The sequence below is a fragment of the Mus caroli genome, unplaced genomic scaffold (assembly GCF_978045245.1).
Source record: "Mus caroli unplaced genomic scaffold, Mus_caroli_1 scaffold_1, whole genome shotgun sequence".
Classification (NCBI taxonomy): Eukaryota; Metazoa; Chordata; class Mammalia; order Rodentia; family Muridae; genus Mus; species Mus caroli.
Window position 1 is genome coordinate 80,227,826 of NW_028227256.1, and position 27,756 is coordinate 80,255,581.

The following is a 27,756-nucleotide window of genomic DNA, read 5'->3' on the forward strand; positions in this document are numbered from 1 at the left end:
TAACTCTTACTTGACAATGTTTTTTTCACCCCTCCCCCGAATGCTTGCTTTCCTCAATAAAAATATACAACATACCAATTTATACATAATGTAAAATCCTATGGTCACAGTAGAAGAAAATTGTTTTAATGATAACAGTGCCTTGCATTCAAGTAAGTTTTACATAGTTCAAAATATTGTATCTTTTTTTGGGTTAGATAATCAGCTGGAGCCCTCATTCCTCAAGAGTTTACACCTTAACAGTGTTAACTTCTATTACTATTTCACTCTTTTCTTTATTGTTTTATTTTTTTTTGGTCTTCTTATTCTTTTTAAAATTTATGGGCATATTTAATTAGACCCAAATCTTAAAAAAACACATTGAAGAAGAACTAAGAGTGTTCTTGTCCTTTGGAGGATGTGTGATCCCCTGATAAAGTCACTTCATACAGTTGTATGAGCTCCATTTTTAGGCCCATTACCACTGAGTGTCACTAACATCCACAATCTTTATTAATCTCTGAAAATTATATTTTTATTTTCTCTCATTGACGAAGCAGAGACTTGTATTGTGTATATTCTCATTAATGAGGTAGGGGCTCTTATTTTATTTATTTTTCTCATTAAGGAGGCAGAGACTCTTATTTTGTATATTCTCATTAATGAGGAAGAGACTGAGTTTGGCAGTTACTCATCACTGTCTGTTGTATTTTTATTTTTCCAAATTAACCACTCATGCCTTTTTGTTTGCTTTTCTTCTTTATATCAGGCTTAGAGTTCTTCGTATGGAACTCCCTGAGTCTAAATCTTTCCATGGGTCATTATTTGTTTTTTAATGTCATCCACTCTTTTACTGTGTGGGAGCTTAAAATTAATTGCAAAAGTCTCTTTCAAAATTTTCATTTTTAGCTCTTGAGTTCCATGTACTTAAAACTCTGGTTACAGATATTGAATTATGTTCCGTTATTCAAACTACTTCATTTTATTACAAATTTAGCATCGCTAATCAACTTGCAGCATGTTTTTGTATGTGTGTGACAGATAAATGTTTAAAAATTTTTTTAAGACAAGATTTTTTTTTAGAATTATTTATTTATTTTATGTATATGAGTACACTGTAGCTGTCTTCAGACACACCAGAAGAGGGCATTGGATCCCATTACAGATGGTTGTGAGTCACCATGTGGTTACTGGGACTTGAACTCAGAACCTCTGGAAGAGCAGTCAGTGCTCTTAACTGCTGAGCCATCTCTCCAGACTGATATATGTTTATTTTCAAAAACCCAATGAATTTTTGCATCATTACTTGTTAAACAACATATTGTTTGCTTGTTAGTTCTGTATGATTCCTTCACCTTACCTCAATATGTCAATGTGTTGATAATTTCTATCATGGTGATTAATTTTGTATCAGAACCATACTTACTGTGCTGCATAGTAAGACAATATCCAAGTTTCAAACATAAAAGTTTCATGGTAGCAGCTTCATACATTCACTTGGCATCATTACAATGCTGACGTGTCTTTCAGAATGCCGTCTCTGCATTTGTCACATTTTTCTGGTTTTTGCTAAATGGTTCAGATATATTGTGTGTTTCTCTTTGATTTTATAGTCAGGCACCACATAATTTCCTTTGCATAGTAAATGGCATCTTCCTATTAATTGCATCTTCATTTGTTAATATGAACACATTTCTTATCAAATTTCAACCTTAGATCATTCAATTGTTCTTTTAAACTCCATTCAGTCTATTTCTATATCATAGTGCACTTAACTAAGGTCTTAAAAGATTTTAGAATGTGATGGATTTAATGAAAACCTAAGGATGAAAACTAGAGTGGGTAGGGAGGCAAGGGGTGCATCAGGGAAAAGCTGAGAAATGGTGGAAGTATGGTCATGACACATCGTATGACGCTCTCAAAGGACTAATACAATGAGAAAAGTGTCAATATCCACATTTTGCTGAAAAGATCATCATGCCAAAGGCTGTGAGTTTTCACTCTAAACTAGAATTTTCTTTCCTTAGAGCATTTTATGTCTTTAAGTTTATTTTGCAACTATAGAACTAGAGTCAGACTCCAAATCTTTACTATAATTATCTCCTGTTGTGGTGGGAGAATGTCAAAACAAACGATGGTAAATAACCCCTTAACTTCAGTGTTCTCCTGTGCTAGAAGGCTCTGGGAAGTTCTATCAGTCACTGAAAGCATTCCAAATGTTTTATTTTGGTTTTTTTTGTTTTTATTCTATTCTAAGGTACTTATAAGTTACACAACAGATACTTGGGTGAGCTGTGTAGGTTTCGCCAAGTGTTGCAAGACTGTATTGAGACGAATTTCCTCCAAAGTTGTGATACCAAGAAGGAACCTTAAAGGAGGAGCAGGGCTGGGAGAGGAGCCTTGTTTGTTTAGCATGATGGCAAGTCACCTACATGTCTGTAACTTAAGAGGTCTACTTCAGAGAACTGTAATTGTTTATAATTACAAGTAATGGTTAATGTATTGATGACAAAGCCAAGAACCAATGAAAGGTAGACAAATTGATTGATGATAGCTAGACAGACAGATAGATGATAATTAGATAAATAGACAGACAGATATATAATAAAGTGAGAAAGAAGAAAAAGTCCTTGGACAGGGACTCTAACGGCCATTAGTGTTTACCAATAAAGAAGAGTAAAGGAACAAAGTCATTGGAAGAGAAAGAGGGAGAACATTTGTAAAAGCCCAAGGAAGATGTATTTGAGGTAGATGGTGTGAGCTTTGTGATTGGGTACCTCTGATGTTCATGAGTAGAAAGGCAAGAAGCACAATTTAAATAAGGAGTCTGAAGGCACATATTCAACCATGTACCACGTTCATATGTTTAGCAAGTATCATGGTGGTCCTTAGGAAAATATTTGTGGTTGTGAGCTGTAGAATGAGGTACCCCACCTAACTCTTACCCCTTGAAAGTCATTTTTACTTGAAAGACTGACAGTAACTGAAGCTTTTTAGATTTGAGGCATTTGGCAGACATTTTCTTGAAAAATAACAAGCATGAACCTTCAAGTTTCTACTGAAAGCCTACGTATTTCTTGCCATGACAAAATTTGAGCTTTCAAAGTGGAAATAAAAGGTTCAGAAAGCTTGTACCTATCACCATGATCCTGACAGTTTGCCAGCAGAGAGAGTTTTCTGATGACAGATTGGAGGTGCTCCGAACAGATGTGGTCACTGGAAGCTCGATGTTAGAGTCTGTGAACACTTCGAGGCTATGCATAATCCAAAGAGTGTTTTTACAGGTATGCCTACACAAAAACCCATGGGAAATGTGAATTTTAATGTATCTGTGGACCAAAGAACTCACCAAAGCAGCTGTAACAGCACAGTGCAGCTATCACTTGATAGTTGAATGAACTTTTAACTGTTAAGTTTCAGTATCTTACTGATGAGCAGTGAAGAACCACCATCATTTGAAAGTTAAAAAACTGTTAAATATCTGCATAGGACCATCTTTTTCTTGTATTTCGTCCAAAAGAGCATATGTGCAGTAGGAACTTGAATGCTGAAGTGGGAGTGATATCACAGCTGGCTTTAATTAGGCTGCGTGTTGAAGCTGTGTTTAGGACTGCTGTGCCGCTGTTCCAATGAGTTTCTATGGGGAAATACATGGCTAGGTTTTTGTTTTGTTTTGTTTTGTTTTAAAGTATACTGTCATGCTGGTATGTGATGAATCTGCTATAAAAACCACTGAAATGTTTTAAAATTCTCAACTCTAACATGGAAACTATCACACACTAAAAGCATATTTATTGCTTGGTCTTTGGTTTGATTCCATTGATTAACCTGTTTTTTTCTATATCATAGCTTTTATTTCCATTACTCTTTAGTACAGCTTGAGGTCAGGGATGGTGATTCCTCTCGAAGTTCTTTTATTGTATAGGAATCTTTTAGTTATCTTGTTTTGTTTTGTTTTGTTTTGTTTTGTTTTCCATATGAAGTTGAGAGTTATCTCAAGGTCTGTAAAGTATACTGTCATGCTGGTATGTGATGAATCTGCTATAAAAACCACTGAAATGTTTTAAAATTCTCAACTCTAACATGGAAACTATCACACACTAAAAGCATATTTATTGCTGGAAAGTGTAAGTGGCTCTTGTGGCCCATGCTTGAGTTTGGAGGCACTGAAGCTCCCAGGGAGGAAGTACAGCCAGGCGGGCAGTGCATGTGACCGGGATGTGATGAGGTCCCTGCTCTAGTCTCCTTTCTGTTGGGTGGGTTGAGTATGTTTGATTTCTAGGTGTTCACAAACACAGATAATGCATTTATGACCGAGACAAACCACAAATATATTTTCTTCAAGTTATCACCCTTTTTGTCTTTTAAACTATAACCTGTAGTTTAAGAAGTTCTGTTTAATAAGTCAGAGATTTTTTTCCCCATTTTTTTAGTCTGATATGTTCCTTTATAGTAATGTCTTACCACATTTCCCCCAATAATTATTTATTCACTTACATCCTGATTGTGGTGCCCCCAGCCCCCCTCAGACAGCCCCTCCCCCACCACACCCTTCCCTTTTCCTCTGAGAAGGGGGAGGTTCCCTCCGTGTACCAACCCACCCTGGCACATTCAGTCTCTGCAGGACTAGGCCCATCCTCTGCCACTGAGGCCAGACAAGGCAGCCCAGTTAGGGCAACAGGATCCACAGGCAGGCATTAGAGTCAGGGACAGCTTCCGTTCTAGGTGTTAGGGGGTCTGCATGAAGATCAAGCTGCACATTTGCAACATACGTGTGTGTGTGTGTGTGTGTGTGTGTGTGTGTAGCTATGTCTCTTTGGTTGGTGGTTCAGTCTCTGGGAGCCTCCAAGGATCCAGCTTAGTTGACTCCGTTGGTCTTCTTGTGGAGTCCGTATCCCTTCCAGGTCCCTCAATCCCTCCTCTAAGTCTTCCAGAAGACTTAAGGTGCTCCTTCTAATGTCTGACTGTGGGTCTCTGCATCTGTTCCTATGTTGAAAATTCTCTGTTTAGCTCTGTATGCCATTTTTTAATTGGGTTATTTTGTTTGCTGGTATCTAACTTCTTGAGGTCTTTATATATTTTGGATATTAGCCCTCTGTTGGATGTAGCATTGGTAAAGACCTTTTCCCATTTCATAGGCTGTCATTTGTCATTTGATGGTGTCTTTTGCCTTACAGAAGCTTTTCAGTTTCATGAGGTTCCATTTATTAATTGTTGATTTTAGAATTTGAGCTATAGATGTTTTGTTCAGGAAGTTATCTCCTTTGCCAATGAGTTTAAGGCTATTCCCCACTTTCTGTTCTATTAGATTTAGTGTATCTGGTTTTACGTTGAGGTCTTTGATCCATTTGGACTTTGAGTTTTGTGCAGGGTAATAAATATGGATCCATTTGCATTCTTCTGCATGCAAACATCCAGTTAGACCAGCACAATTTGTTGAAGATAAGTTTTTTCTTTTTTCTTTTTTTTTTTTTTATTGGCAGTGTCATTTGCCTTACATAAGCTTTTCAGTTTCATGATGTCGAATTTGTCAATGGTTTTTTTTTAATTTTTAATATTTTTATTACATATTTTCCTCAATTACATTTCCAATGCTATCCCAAAAGTCCCCCATAGCGCCCCCCACTTCCCTACCCACCCATTCCCATTCTTTTGGCCCTGGCATTCCCCTATATTGGGGCATATAAAGTTTGCAAGTCCAATGGGCCTCTCTTTCCATTGATGGCCGACTAGGCCATCTTTCGATACATATGCCGCTAGAGACAAGAGCTCCGGGGTTCTGGTTAGTACATCATGTTGTTCCAACAATAGGGTTGCAGATCCCTTTAGCTCCTTGGTTACTTTCTCTAGCTTCTCCATTGGGAGCCCTGTGATACATCCAATAGCTGACTGTGAACATCCACTCCTGTGTTTGCTAGGCCCCGGCATCGTCTCACAAGAGACAGCTATATTTGGGTCCTTTCAGCAAAATCTTGCTAGTGTATGCAATGGTGTCAGCGTTTAGAAGCTGATTATGGGATGGATCCCTGGATACAGCAGTCTCTAAATGGTCCATCCTTTCATCACAGCTACGAACTTTGTCTCTGTAACTCCTTCCCTGGGTGTTTTGTTCCCAATTCTAAGAAGGCGCACAGTGTCCACACTTTGGTCTTCATTCTTCTTGAGTTTCATGCGTTTATCAAATTGTATCTTATATCTTGGGATTCCTAAGTTTTGGGCTAATATCCACTTATCAGTGAATACATATTGTGTGAGTTCTTTTGTGATTGTGTTACTTCACTCAAGATGATGTCCTCCAGGTCCATCCATTTGGCTAGGAATTTCATAAATTCATTCTTTTTAAGAGATGAATAGTACTCCATTGTGTAAATGTACCATAATTTCTGTATCCATTCCTCTGTTGAGGGACATCTGGGTTCTTTCCAGCTTCTGGCTATTATAAATAGGGCTGCTATGAACATAGTGGAGCATGTGTCCTTTTTACCGGTTGGGACATCTTCTGGATATATGCCCAGGAGAGGTATTGCTGGATCCTCCGGTAGTACTATGTCCAATTTTCTGAGGAACCGCCAGACTGATTTCCAGAGTGATTGTACAAGCTTGCAATCCCACCAACAATGGAGAAGTGTTCCTCTTTCTCCACATCCTCGCCAGCATCTGCTGTCACCTGAATTTTTGATCTTAGCCATTCTGACTGGTGTGAGGTGGAATCTCAGGGTTGTTTTGATTTGCATTTCCCTGATGATTAAGGATGTTGAACATTTTTTCAGGTGCTTCTCTGCCATTCGGTATTCCTCAGGTGAGAATTCTTTGTTCAGTTCTGAGCCCCATTTTTTAATGGGGTTATTTGACTTTCTGGAGTCCACCTTCTTGAGTTCTTTATATATATTGGATATTAGTCCCTTATCTGATTTAGGATAGGTGAAGATCCTTTCCCAATCTGTTGGTGGTTTTTTTGTCTTATTGATGGTGTCTTTAGCCTTGCAGAAGCTTTGTAGTTTCATGAGGTCCCACTTGTCAATTCTCGATCTTACAGCACAAGCCATTACTGTTCTATTCAGGAATTTTTCCCCTGTGCCCATATCTTTAAGGCTTTTCCCCACTTTCTCCTCTATAAGTTTCAGTGTCTCTGGTTTTATGTGAAGTTCCTTGATCCACTTAGACTTGACCTTAGTACAAGGAGATAGGAATGGATCGATTCGCATTCTTCTACATGTTAACAACCAGTTGTGCCAGCACCATTTGTTGAAAATGCTGTCTTTCTTCCACTGGATGTTTTTGGCTCCCTTGTCGAAGATCAAGTGACCGTAGGTGTGTGGGTTCATTTCTGGGTCTTCAATTCTATTCCATTGGTCTATTTGTCTGTCACTATACCAGTACCATGCAGTTTTTATCACAATTGCTCTGTAGTAGAGCTTTAGGTCCGGCATGGTGATTCCACCAGAGGTTCTTTTATCCTTGAGAAGAGTTTTTGCTATCCTAGGTTTTTTGTTATTCCAGATGAATTTGCAGATTGCACTTTCTAATTCGTTGAAGAATTGATTTGGAATTTTGATGGGGATTGCATTGAATCTGTAGATTGCTTTTGGCAAGATAGCCATTTTTACAATGTTGATCCTGCCAATCCATGAGCATGGGAGATCTTTCCATCTTCTGAGATCTTCTATAATTTCTTTCTTCAGAGACTTGAAGTTTTTATTATACAGATCTTTCACTTCCTTAGTTAGAGTCACGCCAAGATATTTTATATTATTTGTGACTATTGAGAAGGGTGTTGTTTCCCTAATTTCTTTCTCAGCCTGTTTATTCTTTGTGTAGAGAAAGGCCATTGATTTGTTTGAGTTAATTTTATATCCAGCTATTTCACCGAAGCTGTTTATCAGGCTTAGGAGTTCTCTGGTGGAATTTTTAGGGTCACTTATATATACTATCATATCATCTGCAAAGAGTGATATTTTGACTTCATCTTTTCCAATTTGTATCCCTTTGATCTCCTTTTGTTGTCGAATTGCTCTGGCTAGGACTTCAAGTACAATGTTGAATAGGTATGGAGAAAGTGGACAGCCTTGTCTAGTCCCTGATTTTAGAGGGATTGCTTCAAGCTTCTCACCATTTACTTTGATGTTGGCTACTGGTTTGCTGTAGATTGCTTTTATCATGTTTAGGTATGGGCCTTGAATTCCTGATCTTTCCAAGACTTTTATCATGAATGGGTGTTTTATCTTGTCAAATGCTTTTTCCGCATTTAATGAGATGACCATGTGGTTTTTGTCTTTGAGTTTGTTTATATACTGGATTACGTTGATGGATTTCCATATATTGAACCATCCCTGCATCCCTGGGATGAAACCTACTTGGTCAGGATGGATGATTGTTTTGATGTGTTCTTGGATTCGGTTAGCAAGAACTTTATTGAGGATTTTTGCATCAATATTCATAAGGGATATTGGTCTGAAGTTTTCTATCTTTGTTGGGTCTTTTTGTGGTTTAGGTATCAGAGTAATTGTGGCTTCATAGAATGAGTTGGGTAGAGTACCTTCTGTTTCTATTTTGTGGAATAGTTTGTGAAGAACTGGGATTAGATCTTCTTTGAAGGTCTGATAGAACTCTGCACTAAACCCATCTGGTCCTGGGCTTTTTTTAGTTGGGAGACTATTAATGACTGCTTCTATTTCTTTGGGGGGATATAGGGCTGTTTAGATCATTTACCTGATCTTGATTCAACTTTGGTACCTGGTATCTGTCTAGGAACTTCTCCATTTCATCCAGGTTCTCCAGTTTTGTTGAGTATAGCCTTTGGTAGAAGGATCTGATGGTGTTTTGGATGTCTTCAGGATCTGTTGTTATGTCTCCTTTTTCATTTCTGATTTTGTTAATTAGGATGCTTTCCCTGTGCCCTCTAGTGAGTCTGGCTAAGGGTTTATCTATCTTGTTGATTTTCTCAAAGAACCAGCTCCTTGATTGGTTGATTGTTTGAATAGTTTTTCTTGTTTCCACTTGGTTGATTTCACCCCTGAGTTTGATTATTTCCTGCCGTCTACTCCTCTTGGGTGAATTTGCTTCCTTTTGTTCTAGTGCTTTTAGGTGTGTTGTCAAGCTGCTAATGTGTGCTCTCTCTAGTTTCCTTTTGGAGGCACTCAGAGCTATGAGTTTTCCTCTTAGAAATGCTTTCATTGCGTCCCATAAGTTTGGGTATGTTGTGGCTTCATTTTCATTGAACTCTAAAAAGTCCTTAATTTCTTTCTTTATTCCTTCCTTGACCAAGGTATCATTGAGAAGAGTGTTGTTCAGTTTCCACGTGAAGGTTGGCTTTCTATTATTTATTTTGTTATTGAAGATCAGCCTTAGTCCATGGTGATCTGATAGGATGCATAGGACAATTTCAATATTTTTGTATCTGTTGAGGCCTGTTTTGTGACCAAGTATGTGGTCAATTTTGGAGAAGGTACCATGAGGTGCTGAGAAGAGGGTATATCCTTTTGTTTTAGGATAGAATGTTCTGTAGATATCTGCCAGATCCATTTGATTCATAATTTCTGTTAGTTTCTCTGTGTCCCTGTTTAGTTTCTGTTTCCATGATCTGTCCATTGGTGAAAGTGGTGTGTTGAAGTCTCCCACTATTATTGTATGAGGTGCAATGTGTGCTTTGAGATTTACTAAAGTTTCTTTAATGAATATGGCTGCCTTTGTATTTGGAGCATAGATATTCAGGATTGATAGTTCCTCTTGGAGGATTTTACCTTTGATGAGTATGAAGTGTCCCTCCCTGTCTTTTTTAATGACTTTGGGTTGGAAGTCAATCTTATCAGATATTAGAATTGCTACTCCAGCTTGTTTCTTCATACCATTTGCTTGGAAAATTGTTTTCCAGCCTTTCATTCTGAGGTAGTGTCTATCTTTTTCTCTGAGATGAGTTTCCTGTAAGCAGCAAAATGTAAGGTCTTGTTTGTGTAGCCAGTTTGTTAGTCTATGTCTTTTTATCGGGGAGTTGAGTCCATTGATATTAAGAGATATTAAGGAAAAGTAATTGTTGTTTCCTGTTATTTTTGATGTTAAAGTTGGCATTTTGTTCTTGTGGCTGTCTTCTTTTAGGTTTGTTGAGGGATTACCTTCTTGTAGTTTCTAGGGCATGGTTCCTGTCCTTGTATTGGTTTTTTTCTGTTATTATCCTTTGAAGGGCTGGATTCGTGGAGAGATAATGTGTGAATTTGGTTTTGTCGTGGAATACTTTGGTTTCTCCATCTATGTTAATTGAGAGTTTGGCTGGGTATAGTAGCCTGGGCTGGAATTTGTGTTCTTTTAGTGTCTGTATAACATCGGCCCAGGATCTTCTGGCTCTCATAGTCTCTGGTGAAAAATCTGGTGTAATTCTGATAGGCTTGCCTTTATATGTTACTTGGCCTTTTTCTCTTACTGCTTTTAGTATTCTATCTTTATTTAGAGCATTTGTTGTTCTGATTATTATGTGTCGGGAGGTATTTCTTTTCTGGTCCAGTCTATTTGGAGTTCTGTAGGCTTCTTGTATGTTCATGGGCATCTCTTTCTTTAGATTTGGGAAGTTTTCTTCTATAATTTTGTTGAAGATGTTTGCTGGTCCTTTGAGTTGAAAATCTTCATTCTCATCCACTCCTATTATCCGTAGGTTTGGTCTTCTCATTGTGTCCTGTATTTCTTGGATGTTTTGAGTTAGGATCTTTTTGCATTTTACATTTTCCTTGATTGTTGTGCCGATGTTCTCTATGGAATCTTCTGCACCTGAGATTCTCTCTTCCATCTCTTGTATTCTGTTGCTGATGCTCATATCTATGGTTACAGATTTCTTTCCTAGGGTTTCTATCTCCAGTGTTGCCTCATTTTGGGTTTTCTTTATTGTGTCTACTTCCCTTTTTAGGTCTAGTATGGTTTTGTTCATTTCCATCATCTGTTTGGATGTGTTTTCCTGTTTTTCATTAAGGACTTCTACCTGTTTGATTATGTTATCCTGTTTTTCTTTAAGGATTTGTAACTCTTTAGCAGTGTTCTCCTGCAATTCTTTAAGCGATTTTTGTGCTTCCTCTTTACTGTCTTCTACCTGTTTACCAGAGTTCCTTTGTATTTCTTTAAGTGTGTTATTAAAGTCCTTCTTGAAGTCCTCTACCATCATCAGGAGATATGCTTTTAGATCCGTGTCTATCTTTTCTGGTGTGTTGGGGTGCCCTGGACTGGGCGAAGTGGGAGTGCTGGGTTCTGATGATGGTGAGTGGTCTTGGTTTCTGTTAGTAAGATTATTACGTTTACCTTTCGCCATCTGGTAATCTCTGGGGTTAGTTGTTGTCGTTGTCACTGTTTAAAGATTGGAGCAGAAGCTGTGTTCCACTCACCAGCAGTCTCAAAATCCTGTGGCTGGGGTCGTGGGTAGCTGGCGGTACCCCGGTGCTGGTCCAGCCGGAAGAGGCCTGTGGTCCTACTCAGGCTGGTTTTCTGCTTCCCTAACTAATGCAGTCTCAGGTCCCGCGCGCAATTGGATTGGAGCAGAAGCTGTGTTCCACTCTCCAGAAGTCTTAAGATCCTGTGGCGGGTGTTGTGGGTAGCTGGCGAGTGTCAGCCGACCCTGCGCCCTAGATACCCAGGTGCTTTTCTGACTGGAAGAGGCTTGTGGCCCTATGTAGGCCGGATTTCTCTCTCCCCAACCAGAGCAGTCTCAGGTCCCGCGTGATTGGACTGGAGCAGAAGCTGTGTTCCACTCACCAGCAGTCTCAAAATCCTGTGGTGGGGGTCGTGGGTAGCTGGCGGGTGTCAGCCGACCCTGCGCTCTAGCTCCCCTGGTGCTGATCCGGCCGGATGAGGCCTGTGGCCCTTAAGTTTTTTTCTTTTTCTTTCTTTCTCTCTCTTTTTTTTTTTTTTTTCCATTTTATGGTTTTGGCTTCTTTGTAAAGAGTCAAGTGTCTGTCTGGGTTTATTTCTTGGTCTTTGGTTTGATTCCATTGATTAACCTGTTTGTTTCTATATCATAGCTTTTATTTCCATTACTCTTTAGTACAGCTTGAGGTCAGGGATGGTGATTCCTCTCGAAGTTCTTTTATTGTATAGGAATCTTTTAGTTATCTTGTTTTGTTTTGTTTTCCATATGGAGTTGAGAGTTATCTCAAGGTCTGTAAAGAATTGTGTTGGAATTTCCATGGGAATTCCATTGAATCTGTAGATTGCTTTTGGTAAGATGGACATTTTTATTGTGTTAATCCTACTGATCCATACACATAGGAATTCTTTCTGTCTTCTGATATCTTTCTCAATTTCTTTCCTCAGAGATCTGAAATTCTTGTCATACAGGTCTTTCACTTGCTTGGTTGGAGTTACCACAAGTTATTTTATAGTATTTATGGCTATTGTGAAGGATGTTGTTTTCCTGATTTCTTTTTCTGATAATTTATTGTTTGTATAAAGGAGGGCTACTTTTGTTGTTGTTGTTTTTGAGTTAATTTTGTATTCCAGCCACTTTGTTGAATGTGTTTATCAGCTTCATTTGTTGTTGGGTAGACTTTTTTTCTTGAGTCACTTATGTATACTATCATATCATCTGTGAATATCAATACTTTGACTTCTTTTCCAATTTATATCCCCTTGATCTCCTTTAGTTGTCTTACTGATTTAGCTAGAACTTCAACTACTATATGAAGAAATAGGGAGAGAGTGGACAGCTTTGTCTTGTACCTGATTTTAGTAGAATTGCTTTAAGTTTCTCTCCATTTAATTTGATGGTGGCTATTGTCTTGCTATATATTGCCTTTAAATGTTTAGGAATGTGCCTTATATCCCTGATCTCACCCAAGATTTGTAACATGAAGAGGTGTTAGATATTGTTAAAGGTTTTTTGAATATCTATTGTGATGATCATGTGTTTTTTTTCCTTCAGTTGCTTGTATGGTGGGCTACATTGATGGATTTTCACATATTAAACTATGCCTGCTCTTGGATGAGCAGTGAGTTTAAGGGTATGACTTGATCATGCTGTATGATGTTTTTGATGTGTTTTTGGATTTGGTTTGTAAGTATTTTATTGAGTATTTTTACATCATTGTTGATAAAGGCTACTAGTCTGAAATTCTTTCGTGGTTGAGTCTTTGTGTGGTTTAATTATCAGGGTGACTGTGGCCTCATAGAACAAGTTTGACAATGTTTCTATTTTGTGGAATAGTTTGAGTATTAGTATTAGCTCTTCTTTGAGAGTCTGGTAGAATTCTGCACTATAAGCATCTGGCCCTGGGCTTTTTTTTTTTTCTTGGAGACTTTTAATGACTGCTTCTATTTCCTTAGGGGTTATAGGACTATTTAGCTTGTTTGCCTGATTATGATTTAACTTTGGTAAGTGGAATCTATCCAGAAAATTGTCCATTTCATTTAGATTTTCCAATTTTGTGGAGTACAAACTTTTGAAGTAAGACCTAATGATTTTATTGGGATTTCCCCTGTCTGTTGTTATGTACCCATTTTTATTTCTGATATTGATAATTTGTATATTGTCTCTCTGACTTTTAGTTATTTTGGCTAAGGGTTTGTCTATGTTGTTTATTTTTTTAAAGAACTAACTCTTGCTTTCATTGATTCTTTGTATTGTTCTCTTCATTTCTAATTTATTGATTTCATCCCTGAGTTTGATTATTCCCTGTCATCTACTCCTCTTGGGAGTGTTTGCTTCTTTTTTTCTCTAGAGCTTTCAGGTGTGCTGTTAAGTTGCTAGTATGAGATCTCTTCAGTTTCTTTATGAGGGCACTTAGTGCTATGAGCTTTCCTCTTAGCACCGTTTTCATTGTGTCCCATAAGTTTGGGTATGTATGTTTTGCCTTTATTTTCATTAAATTTCAGAAAGTAATTTCTTTCTTTATTTTGTCTTTGATCCAGTTGTCACTGAGTAGAAAGTTGTCAAGTTTCCATGAGTTTGTTGGCTTTCTGTTGTTTCAGTCCAGCTTTAATCCATGGTGATCTGATAAGATGCAAGGGTTTATTTCAATCATCTTGTATCCGTTGCAGCTTGCTTTGTGACTGAATAGATGCTCAATTTTGGAGAAGGCTCCATGAGGTACTGAGAAGGTATATTCTTTTGTGTTTGGGTGAAATGTTCTGAAGATATTTGTTAGGACTATTTGGTTCATAACATCTGTTAATTTCATTATTTTTTTGTTTAGTTTCTGTTGATGCCCTGTCCACAAGTGAGAGTAGGGTGTTGAAGTCTCCCACTATTAATGTGTGGGGGTCTAATATGTGATTTAAGCTTTGGTAATGTTTCTTTTACGAAGGTGGGTGCCCTTGCATTTGATTCATAGATGTTGAGAATTGAGAAGTCATCTTGGTGGATTTTTCTATTGATGAGTATGAAATGTTCTTCTCCATCTTTTTTTATTACTTTTGGTTGAAACTCAATTTTATTAGATATTAGAGTGGTTACTCCAGCTTGTTTCTTGGGTCCATTTGCTTAGAAAATCCTGTTTCAGCTATTTACTCTGAGATAATGTCTATCTTTGTTGTTGAGGTGTATTTCTTGTATGCAGCAGAATGATGGATCTTGTTTCTGTATCCACTCTGTTAGCCTGTGTCTTTTTATTGGAATAAAATTTTATATTGTGAATTGAGTCTGTTGATGTTGAGAAATTCCAATGAGTGAATATATATACACACACATACATACATGCACACACACACACACACACACACACACACACACACACACACACACACCTATATATAACTGAGCTGACATCTGTGATCTCTTAGGATGCAAGATATCTGTCAAGGCCTTTCTGGCTTTTTTTTCCCCCCGAGATAGGGTTTCCCGAGACTATTTCGCTGGCTGTCCTGGAACTCACTTTGTAGACCAGGCTGGCCTCGAACGCAGAAATCTGCCTGCCTCTGCCTCCCAAGTGCTGAGATTAAAGACGTGCGCCACCACACCCGGACCCTTCTGGCTTTTATAATCTCTGTTGGGAAGTCAGGTGTAACTCTGATAAATCTGCCTTTATATATTATTTGACCCTTTTACCTTGCAGCTTTTGTATTCTTTTTTTCTTCTGTACGTTTAGGATTTGGATTATTTTGTGACAACAGGATTTTCTTTTCTGGTACAATCTATTTGGTGTTCTGTAAAATTCTTATACACTTATAGGTATATCTTTCTTTTAGGTTAGGGATGTTTTCTATGATTTTTGTTGAAGTTATTTTCTGTGTCTTTGAGCTGGGAATGTTTTATTTCTTCTATTCTTATTATTCTTAGGTTTGGTATTCTCGTAGTGTCACAAATTTTCTGGATGTTTTGTGTCGTGAACTTTTTAGATTTAGCATTTTCTTCGATCAATGTATCAATTTCTTCTCTTGTATCTTCTATGCCTGAGAGTCTCTGCTCCATCTCTTGTTTTCTGTTGGTGATGCTCTCATCTGTAGTTCCTGTTCTTTTTCCTTGATTTTCATATCTACAGAATTACCTCAATTTGTGTTTTCTTTATTGCTTCTATTTCTATTTTCAGTCTTGAACAGTATTATTAATTTCCTTCAGTGTATGATTGTATTTTCATATTTCTTTATATTTCTTTGTTTCCTCATTAAAGGCCTCTATCATCTTCATAAGATTAGATTTAAGGCCATTTTCTTATGATTCAGGTGTGCTAGAATATTCAGTTCTTGCTATACAGCAGGATAGTTGGGCTCTAGTTGTGCCTTATTGCTCTGGCTTTTGTTGATTGTGTTCTTATGCTGGCCTTTAGCCATCTGGCTGTCTCTGGTGTTGGCTGACCTGGTAGTCCCTGATGGCAGAAGGCCTCTGGAAGTGCAGCTAAAGTTGGCCCAGGTGTTAGCAGGCTTCCAGGGATGTAGGCAGAGCTGGTAGTCCCTGATGGCTTTAGGTCTCTGGTTTATCCCAGGTGGCAGCAGGCCTCCTGGGATGCAGGCAGAACTGTGGCCTAGGAAATGGAGTGCAGATCTGTAATTGCAGGTAGAGGTGTGGACTGGAGGATGGAGCAAAAAGGGTACATCACAGACATCTTGGCTGCTGGGCTTGCTGGACTACCCAGTGGCCTGGGGTTTGGGGCATGGGGAATCTCAGCTGGTTGTCTCAGGTGGCAGCAGGCAGAGCTGTATCGTGGGGAATGGAGTATAGAGAAAACAGGGCAGAACTCACCACAGCTGGATTTGCTTGGAGAGGCTGGCAGACAGGGATCAGAGTGGAAATCTCACTTGGTGGTTCCTGATGGCTGCAGCCCTCCGGTACTGCAGGAAAAGTCATAGACTGGAGGATGAAGTGCAGAGAGGACCGGACAACCTCATGTCTTCCTGGGCTTGTCTGGAGACATGTCTTGGCAGGGCATTGGGATCTCACATGGTTGTCCCAGGGAGCAGCAGGCCTCTAGGGATACAGGCCGAGCTGTGGCCGCTGGAATGTCTTGCAGAGAGGTCTGGGTGGAACTTGGATTTTTTTCCCCATTCTTATAAAACATCACAGGTGGATTTGTGATTAAGTATTAAAACATGCAGTATTTTATTAATTCTTTGAAGATTTAATGCACACACACACTCACCACACACACATATAGTATTCTGATTACATTCATTTTCCACGCCTCCTCCAGTGCCTCTCACACTTACCCACCCCTCAGCTTCTTGTCTGTTCTTGCATCCGAATGAGTATGGGGTTATCCACCAAAGCACAGTTTGCCTACCAGGGACCACACCCTTAAAGAAAAACGGTTCTCTTTCTGCAAGAGTCATCAACTTTCCATAGCTCCTCAGGTAGGTTTGGAAATTGTGTTTATTCCCCCCTCAGTGCTGGAATGTTGCCTACCTTGGGAAGTCTTATGCCAGCATATACAACTGCTGTGAGTTGGTTGAAACATTTTTTTGTTGTTAAGATTTTATTTTTGTTTTTAAGTCTGATTTCTCTGAAGCTGGGTTTGCAGGTGGTTGTGGAAACTGGGGACAGAATCAGTGACCTCTGCACAAGCTGTATACATGCTGAACTGCTGAGCCATCTTTCCAGCCCATGCTGAGGCACTCTTTAATGATACTTCCTTTAAAATGTATACCAGATAATTGAAAAGTACCATTCATCTCAGCATTGGCGTTTGCTATTGGCCTTTGCAAGTTCTCAGCATGATAAGTGATTTTTTTTTTAAATGTATCCTGGATATTGGTATTTGTTGACTGTTGCTTCCTGGTTTTAGCACCAAGGTATTATTATTAAGATTCTATCTAGAAGGACCACAGGCCTCATCCGGCTGGATCAGCGCCGGGGTAGCGGGAGCGCAGGGTTGCCTGACACCCGCCAGCTACCCAAGACCCCCGCCGCAGGATTTTGGGACTGCTTGTGAGTGGAACACAGCTTCTGCTCCAATCCAATTGCGCGGGGCCTGAGACTGCATTATTTAGGGAAGCAGAAACCGGCCTGAGTAGGGCCACAGGCCTCACCCGGCCGGATCAGCGCCAGGGTAGCGGGAGCGCAGGGTTGCCTGACACCCGCCAGCTACCCACGACCCCCGCCGCAGGATTTTGGGACTGCGTGTGAGTGAAACACAGCTTCTGCTCCAGTCCAATCACGCGGGACCTGAGACTGCTCTGGTTGGGGAGAGAGAAATCCGGCCTACATAGGGCCACAACCCTCTTCCGGTCAGAAAAGCACCTGGGCAGCTGGGGCGCAGGGTCTGCTGACACTCGCCAGCTACCCACAACACCCGCCACAGGATCTTAAGACTTCTGGTGAGTGGAGCACAGCTTCTGCTCCAATCCAATTGCGCGGGACCTGAGACTGCATTAGTTAGGGAAGCAGAAACCGGCCTGAGTAGGACCACAGGCCTCATCCGGCTGGATCAGCGCCGGGGTAGCGGGAGCGCAGGGTTGCCTGACACCCGCCAGCTACCCACGACCCCCGCCGCAGGATTTTGGGACTGCTGGTGAGTGGAACACAGCTTCTGCTCCAATCCAATTGCGCGGGACCTGAGACTGCATTAGTTAGGGAAGCAGAAACCGGCCTGAGTAGGGCCACAGGCCTCACCCGGCCGGATCAGCGCCAGGGTAGCGGGAGCGCAGGGTTGCCTGACACCCGCCAGCTACCCAAGACCCCCGCCGCAGGATTTTGGGACTGCGTGTGAGTGGAACACAGCTTCTGCTCCAATCCAATTGCGCGGGGCCTGAGACTGCATTAGTTAGGGAAGCAGAAACCGGCCTGAGTAGGGCCACAGGCCTCACCCGGCCGGATCAGCGCCAGGGTAGCGGGAGCGCAGGGTTGCCTGACACCCGCCAGCTACCCACGACCCCCGCCGCAGGATTTTGGGACTGCGTGTGAGTGGAACACAGCTTCTGCTCCAGTCCAATCACGCGGGACCTGAGACTGCTCTGGTTGGGGAGAGAGAAATCCGGCCTACATAGGGCCACAACCCTCTTCCGGTCAGAAAAGCACCTGGGCAGCTGGGGAGCAGGGTCTGCTGACACTCACCAGCTACCCACAACACCCGCCACAGGATCTTAAGACTTCTGGTGAGTGGAGCACAGCTTCTGCTCCAATCCAATTGCGCGGGACCTGAGACTGCATTAGTTAGGGAAGCAGAAACCGGCCTGAGTAGGACCACAGGCCTCATCCGGCTGGATCAGCGCCGGGGTTGCGGGAGCGCAGGGTTGCCTGACACCCGCCAGCTACCCACGACCCCCGCCGCAGGATTTTGGGACTGCTGGTGAGTGGAACACAGCTTCTGCTCCAATCCAATTGCGCGGGACCTGAGACTGCATTAGTTAGGGAAGCAGAAACCGGCCTGAGTAGGGCCACAGGCCTCACCCGGCCGGATCAGCGCCAGGGTAGCGGGAGCGCAGGGTTGCCTGACACCCGCCAGCTACCCAAGACCCCCGCCGCAGGATTTTGGGACTGCTGGTGAGTGGAACACAGCTTCTGCTCCAGTCCAATCACGCGGGACCTGAGACTGCTCTGGTTGGGGAGAGAGAAATCCGGCCTACATAGGGCCACAACCCTCTTCCGGTCAGAAAAGCACCTGGGCAGCTGGGGTGCAGGGTCAGCTGACACTCACCAGCTACCCACAACACCCACCACAGGATCTTAAGACTTCTGGAGAGTGGAACACAGCTTCTGCTCCAATCCAATTGCACGCGGGACCAGAGACTGCATTAGTTAGGAAAGCAGAAAAACGGCCTGAGTAGGACCACAGGCCTCTTCCGGCTGGACCAGCACCGGGGTACCGTCAGCTACCCACGACCCCCGCCGCAGGATTTAGAGACTGCTGGTGAGTGGAACACAGCTTCTGCTCCAATCTTTAAATAGTGACAACGATAACAACTAACCCCAGAGATTACCAGATGGCGAAAGGTAAACGTAATAATCTTACTAACAGGAACCAAGACCACTCACCATCATCAGAACCCAGCACCCCCACTTCGCCCAGTCCAGGGCACCCCAACACACCGGAAAAGCTAGACACGGATTTAAAAGCATATCTCCTGATGATGATAGAGGACTTCAAGAAGGACTTTAATAACACACTTAAAGAAATGCAGGAGAACACTGATAAAAAGGCAGAAGACAATAAAGAGGAAGCACAAAAATCCCTTAAAGAATTGCAGGAGAACACTGCTAAAGAGTTACAAATCCTTAAAGAAAAACAGGATAACATAATCAAACAGGTAGAAGTCCTTACAGAAAAACAGGAAAACACATCCAAACAGATGATGGAAATGAACAAAACCATACTAGACCTAAAAAGGGAAGTAGACACAATAAAGAAAACCCAAAATGAGGCAACACTGGAGATAGAAACCCTAGGAAAGAAATCTGGAACCATAGATACCAGCATCAGCAACAGAATACAAGAGATGGAAGAGAGAATCTCAGGTGCAGAAGATTCCATAGAGAACATTGGCACAACAATCAAGGAAAATGTAAAATGCAAAAAGATCCTAACTCAAAACATCCAAGAAATACAGGACATAATGAGAAGACCAAACCTACGGATAATAGGAGTGGATGAGAATGAAGATTTTCAACTCAAAGGACCAGCAAACATCTTCAACAAAATTATAGAAGAAAACTTCCCAAATCTAAAGAAAGAGATGCCCATGAACATACAAGAAGCCTACAGAACTCCAAATAGACTGGACCAGAAAAGAAATACCTCCCGACACATAATAATCAGAGCAACAAATGCTCTAAATAAAGATAGAATACTAAAAGCAGTAAGAGAAAAAGGCCAAGTAACATATAAAGGCAAGCCTATCAGAATTACACCAGACTTTTCACCAGAGACTATGAAAGCCAGAAGATCCTGGACGGATGTTATACAGACACTAAAAGAACACAAATTCCAGCCCAGGCTACTATACCCAGCCAAACTCTCAATTAACATAGATGGAGAAACCAAAGTATTCCACGACAAAACCAAATTCACACATTATCTCTCCACGAATCCAGCCCTTCAAAGGATAATAACAGAAAAAAACCAATACAAGGACAGGAACCACGCCCTAGAAACAACAAGAAGGTAATCCCTCAACAAACCTAAAAGAAGACAGCCACAAGAACAAAATGCCAACTTTAACATCAAAAATAACAGGAAACAACAATTACTTTTCCTTAATATCTCTTAATATCAATGGACTCAACTCCCCGATAAAAAGACATAGACTAACAAACTGGCTACACAAACAAGACCCAACATTTTGCTGCTTACAGGAAACTCATCTCAGAGAAAAGGATAGACACTACCTCAGAATGAAAGGCTGGAAAACAATTTTCCAAGCAAATGGCATGAAGAAACAAGCTGGAGTAGCCATTCTAATATCTGATAAGATTGACTTCCAACCCAAAGTCATTAAAAAAGACAGGGAGGGACACTTCATACTCATCAAAGGTAAAATCCTCCAAGAGGAACTATCAATCCTGAATATCTATGCTCCAAATACAAAGGCAGCCACATTCATTAAAGAAACTTTAGTAAAGCTCAAAGCACACATTGCACCTCATACAATAATAGTGGGAGACTTCAACACACCACTTTCACCAATGGACAGATCATGGAAACAGAAACTAAACAGGGACACAGTGAAACTAACAGAAATTATGAATCAAATGGATCTGGCAGATATCTACAGAACATTCTATCCTAAAACAAAAGGATATACCTTCTTCTCAGCACCTCATGGTACCTTCTCCAAAATTGACCACATAATTGGTCACAAAACAGGCCTCAACAGATATAAAAATATTGAAATTGTCCCATGCATCCTATCAGATCACCATGGACTAAGGCTGATCTTCAATAACAAAATAAATAATAGAAAGCCAACCTTCACGTGGAAACTGAACAACACTCTTCTCAATGATACCTTGGTCAAGGAAGGAATAAAGAAAGAAATTAAGGACTTTTTAGAGTTCAATGAAAATGAAGCCACAACATACCCAAACTTATGGGACGCAATGAAAGCATTTCTAAGAGGAAAACTCATAGCTCTGAGTGCCTCCAAAAGGAAACTAGAGAGAGCACACATTAGCAGCTTGACAACACACCTAAAAGCACTAGAACAAAAGGAAGCAAATTCACCCAAGAGGAGTAGACGGCAGGAAATAATCAAACTCAGGGGTGAAATCAACCAAGTGGAAACAAGAAAAACTATTCAAACAATCAACCAATCAAGGAGCTGGTTCTTTGAGAAAATCAACAAGATAGATAAACCCTTAGCCAGACTCACTAGAGGGCACAGGGAAAGCATCCTAATTAACAAAATCAGAAATGAAAAAGGAGACATAACAACAGATCCTGAAGACATCCAAAACACCATCAGATCCTTCTACCAAAGGCTATACTCAACAAAACTGGAGAACCTGGATGAAATGGACAAGTTCCTAGACAGATACCAGGTACCAAAGCTGAATCAAGATCAGGTTAATGATCTAAACAGCCCTATATCCCCCAAAGAAATAGAAGCAGTCATTAATAGTCTCCCAACTAAAAAAAGCCCAGGACCAGATGGGTTTAGTGCAGAGTTCTATCAGACCTTCAAAGAAGATCTAATCCCAGTTCTTCACAAACTATTCCACAAAATAGAAACAGAAGGTACTCTACCCAACTCATTCTATGAAGCCACAATTACTCTGATACCTAAACCACAAAAAGACCCAACAAAGATAGAAAACTTCAGACCAATATCCCTTATGAATATTGATGCAAAAATCCTCAATAAAGTTCTTGCTAACCGAATCCAAGAACACATCAAAACAATCATCCATCCTGACCAAGTAGGTTTCATCCCAGGGATGCAGGGATGGTTCAATATACGGAAATCCATCAACGTAATCCAGTATATAAACAAACTCAAAGACAAAAACCACATGGTCATCTCGTTAGATGCGGAAAAAGCATTTGACAAGATCCAACACCCATTCATGATAAAAGTCTTGGAAAGATCAGGAATTCAAGGCCCATACCTAAACATGATAAAAGCAATCTACAGCAAACCAGTAGCCAACATCAAAGTAAATGGTGAGAAGCTTGAAGCAATCCCTCTAAAATCAGGGACTAGACAAGGCTGTCCACTTTCTCCATACCTATTCAACATTGTACTTGAAGTCCTAGCCAGAGCAATTCGACAACAAAAGGAGATCAAAGGGATACAAATTGGAAAAGATGAAGTCAAAATATCACTTTTTGCAGATGATATGATAGTATATATAAGTGACCCTAAAAATTCCACCAGAGAACTCCTAAGCCTGATAAACAGCTTCGGTGAAGTAGCTGGATATAAAATTAACTCAAACAAATCAATGGCCTTTCTCTACACAAAGAATAAACAGGCTGAGAAAGAAATTAGGGAAACAACACCCTTCTCAATAGTCACAAATAATATAAAATATCTTGGCGTGACTCTAACTAAGGAAGTGAAAGATCTGTATAATAAAAACTTCAAGTCTCTGAAGAAAGAAATTATAGAAGATCTCAGAAGATGGAAAGATCTCCCATGCTCATGGATTGGCAGGATCAACATTGTAAAAATGGCTATCTTGCCAAAAGCAATCTACAGATTCAATGCAATCCCCATCAAAATTCCAAATCAATTCTTCAACGAATTAGAAAGTGCAATCTGCAAATTCATCTGGAATAACAAAAAACCTAGGATAGCAAAAACTCTCCTCAAGGATAAAAGAACCTCTGGTGGAATCACCATGCCGGACCTAAAGCTCTACTACAGAGCAATTGTGATAAAAACTGCATGGTACTGGTATAGTGACAGACAAATAGACCAATGGAATAGAATTGAAGACCCAGAAATGAATCCACACACCTATGGTCACTTGATCTTCGACAAGGGAGCTAAAAACATCCAGTGGAAGAAAGACAGCATTTTCAACAAATGGTGCTGGCACAACTGGTTGTTAACATGTAGAAGAATGCGAATCGATCCATTCCTATCTCCTTGTACTAAGGTCAAGTCTAAGTGGATCAAGGAACTTCACATAAAACCAGAGACACTGAAACTTATAGAGGAGAAAGTGGGGAAAAGCCTTGAAGATATGGGCACAGGGGAAAAATTCCTGAATAGAACAGTAATGGCTTGTGCTGTAAGATCGAGAATTGACAAGTGGGACCTCATGAAACTACAAAGCTTCTGCAAGGCTAAAGACACCATCAATAAGACAAAAAAACCACCAACAGATTGGGAAAGGATCTTCACCTATCCTAAATCAGATAAGGGACTAATATCCAATATATATAAAGAACTCAAGAAGGTGGACTCCAGAAAGTCAAATAACCCCATTAAAAAATGGGGCTCAGAACTGAACAAAGAATTCTCACCTGAGGAATACCGAATGGCAGAGAAGCACCTGAAAAAATGTTCAACATCCTTAATCATCAGGGAAATGCAAATCAAAACAACCCTGAGATTCCACCTCACACCAGTCAGAATGGCTAAGATCAAAAATTCAGGTGACAGCAGATGCTGGCGAGGATGTGGAGAAAGTGGAACACTCCTCCATTGTTGGTGGGATTGCAAGCTTGTACAACCACTCTGGAAATCAGTCTGGCGGTTCCTCAGAAAATTGGACATAGTACTACCGGAGGATCCAGCAATACCTCTCCTGGGCATATATCCAGAAGATGTCCCAACCGGTAAAAAGGACACATGCTCCACTATGTTCATAGCAGCCCTATTTATAATAGCCAGAAGCTGGAAAGAACCCAGATGTCCCTCAACAGAGGAATGGATACAGAAATTATGGTACATTTACACAATGGAGTACTACTCAGCTATTAAAAAGAATGAATTTATGAAATTCCTAGCCAAATGGATGGACCTGGAGGGCATCATCTTGAGTGAAGTAACACAATCACAAAAGATCTCACACAATATGTATTCATTGATAAGTGGATATTAGCCCAAAACTTAGGATACCCAAGATATAAGATACAATTTGATAAACGCATGAAACTCAAGAAGAATGAAGACCAAAGTGTGGACATTGTGCACCTTCTTAGAATTGGGAACAAAACACCCAGGGAAGGAGTTACAGAGACAAAGTTCGTAGCTGTGATGAAAGGATGGACCATTTAGAGACTGCTGTATCCAGGGATCCGTCCCATAATCAGCTTCTAAACGCTGGCACCATTGCATACACTAGTAAGATCTTGCTGAAAGGACCCAAATATAGCTGTCTCTTGTGAGACGATGCCGGGGCCTAGCAAACACAGGAGTGGATGTTCACAGTCAGCTATTGGATGTATCACAGGGCTCCCAATGGAGAAGCTAGAGAAAGTACCCAAGGAGCTAAAGGGATCTGCAACCCTATTGTTGGAACAACATGATGTACTGACCAGAACCCTGGAGCTCTTGTCTCTAGCTGCATATGTATCGAAAGATGGCCTAGTCGGCCATCAATGGAAAGAGAGGCCCATTGGACTTGCAAACTTTATATGCCCCAATATAGGGGAATGCCAGGGCCAAAAGAATGGGAATGGGTGGGTAGGGAAGTGGGGGGCGCTATGGGGGACTTTTGGGATAGTATTGGAAATGTAATTGAGGAAAATATGTAATAAAAATATTAAAAAAAAAAAAAAAAAAAGAAAGAGCTGAAAAAAAAAAAAAAAAGATTCTATCTAGAACATTTGTTTTATCGGCTCATCACCTTGTTACTAATAGCAAAGCCAGCTCGTCCCTAGTTGTGGGGTTTAGTGCTGAGACAGTTTGCTCTCATGACCTTCAACGCTATCTCTGCACTCTACTTTGCATTTCTGGTGCTTTTGCAACTTCAGCGAGGGCTCGAAAGTCCATGTCTGCTGTTTCCAAGTGACCCCCTAGGTTAACTGCAGGAGACTGACAGTGCCGATAGCTGGAGGACAAGGACACAAGACTTCTTGGGCACTGCTTCAGCGTGTGGTTGTGGACAGGTTTGGCACATGCCGGACTTGACCCTTTCCCTCTTAGGATGGATGCTATGGGTTGTCCTCCAATGATCAGCTTGGAGAACATGCTAGGAGTCCTCCTAGCTGCTGCTGGATTCCAATTCTGGCTTGGGCCCTGTGGTAGGGCGGGGATTGAGGGGCTGGAACTCTGTTGTGGCTGTTTCTGTCTACTGGGACCAAGTGCATGTGGTAGGACAAGGATAGCTTGGAGCTTCCAGTATGGCTGCGCTGTGGATGGTCACAGGAAGCCAAGCAAGAACACGAAGTGGGACCCAGGTATAGCCTCCTCTGTCCTTTCAGGGATGCTCTTCCACCAAGGAGGCTCTGTGTGACCTTCCTAAACTGCACCACCCACTAAGGACCAAGTGTTCATACTTGGGAGCTGATGGGAGACAGTTCATACTCAGATCACAGTGCCACACAAAATTGAAGACCGGATTCCAGATCGTCAGCATCCTAGCACTCGGGAGACAGAGCCTGGCAAACCTCTGATACTCTCTGGCAAGGCATTCTAACAGAATTGATGGGCTTGAGAGACACTGCCTCGAAAAAATAAGGCAGAGAATGATAGACCTGACCTTGACCCCCCCCTGCGATATATGTGCTTTTGCAAGTATGTGCATACCTTCTTTTGCATGGGTATATAGCCACATGGACATGTGCATATACTACACACAAATATAGACACAAAAAAAAACATTAAAAATCTGAAAAGTAAAAGTGAGAGAGAGAAAAAAGAACTCTTAATTGCATTAGCTTTTCCTGGGTTTTCTTTCTATCATGCTTGCTTATTTTACAGGAATTATGCTGGAATATGAAAAAGGTGGAGAATTAAAGACGAAATCCATAGATTTACTTGAGCTCAGTCCTAGGTAAGTGAGCCATGTACTGCAGTACGTGCTTCATACCAAAATCTTTCAGGGGAACACCCCAGTAAGGATATTGGCTGGGAGGATGCAACTTTATTATTAAAAACATAAAGGTCCCCACTCTGCCCTTTCTTCCCTTTTTTCATTTTTCTGAAGCAGGACTATTTTGAAAGATGATCTGGCTAGTCTAGAATAACTTTTAGAATATATTGAAGACAGAGTGGCCAGCTTTCCCTATTTGTGTAGAATAGTCACAGCCAGCACACCAGTATTAATACATTGCCATCGACACATCAAGTCCATTCTGTACTCAGGCTCTCAGAGGTTTGCTCTACTTCCCTTCTGTGTTCCAGGACCACAGCCAGGATCCCGTAGGTCACCCAATCTTCATGTCTCCATAGTTCCTGTCATCTGTATGGGTTCCCCAGGCTTTCCTATTTGTTGGTAGCCTTAGCATTTCTGAGCAGTACTGGTTACTGAGTTTCAAAGATGCAATCTAGCCTGTTGTTTCCTCAGTAAAGAAAGATTTGATGGACCATCAGAGAATGGGCAGAGGTTTGAGACCAGAGCTCCCCTCCAGCTGAAGCTCTATGTGAGCCCAGAGGAATTCTCCATAGGTTAAAGTACCCCAGATTCACCGTGTAGGAAACCGTATGCAAACCTCCATTTGCACAGGCAGAGCCGGCATGTCACGTGGACCGGTAACATACTGAATCGAAAAAGCTACAAGCTTTGCATGGTCTTGGATTTCGTTCTACCGGAAATAAGTCTCCTTGTTGTGCGTTCTGCCTCTCAAGAGGAGCCCTGCCATTACTGGCACTGGGGGTTCACTGTACTGTTCTGGGGGTTCACTCTCAGGTCCTCCTGTCTGTACAGTGCGCACCTTTACCCACCAAGCCACCTTCCTGGCTCAAAATAACGTAATTCTTCGTGTTGTAAACATAGATGCAAATTTGACATGCAAGTGTTTGGGGTGAATTTCAGTACTGATGTCAACACCCTAGTAGGAGAGATCCAGCAAGCAGAGCCTCTGATCACAGCGTCCCGGACAAAGCAAGTCAGACTCTTAGTGCAGAGGCTTCAGGAGAAACTCAGACAGCATTGCGATCACAATTTCTACCTGTTTAAGGTAAGGTGTGCTTAGGGACATCGGGACCATGGCTGCTACCTTATCTGTTAAAGGCATGTGTAGGAATACCAGGAAGGACAAACTTGGGTGCTTTCTGATTTCTCTTAAAAGTAATATCTTCTCTTAAAATATAGGGTTTTTGTTTTGTTTTGTTTTGTTTTGTTTTGTTTTGTTTTTCTTTTTGAGACAGGGTTTCTCTGTGTAGCCCTGGCTGTCCTGGAACTCACTCTGTAGACCAGGCTGGCCTTGAACTTTGAGGTCCACCTGCTTCTGTCTCCTGAGTCCTGGGATTAGTTGTGTGTGCCACCACCACCCCAGCTATGTTTAGTTTTTATTTTTTCCTAGAAAAATACTTGTTTGTGGTTTT

The 27,756-nt window shown here is 41.1% G+C and overlaps 1 protein-coding gene across 2 annotated transcripts in view; it reads left to right on the forward strand.

Annotated features, from left to right (window-relative positions):
• Daw1 (dynein assembly factor with WD repeats 1) overlaps window positions 1-27,756 on the forward strand; it is a 70,004-nt gene that overhangs the window by 5,826 nt on the left and 36,422 nt on the right. Inside the window, exons 2-3 of one of the 2 annotated variants that reach the window (XM_021166469.2) lie at window positions 26,191-26,263; window positions 27,206-27,389. In XM_021166469.2, coding sequence (XP_021022128.1) covers window positions 26,191-26,263; window positions 27,206-27,389 — 257 coding nt within the window. The remainder of the gene's footprint in view (window positions 1-26,190; window positions 26,264-27,205; window positions 27,390-27,756) is intronic. The other variant, XM_021166479.2, reaches the window with a different exon arrangement.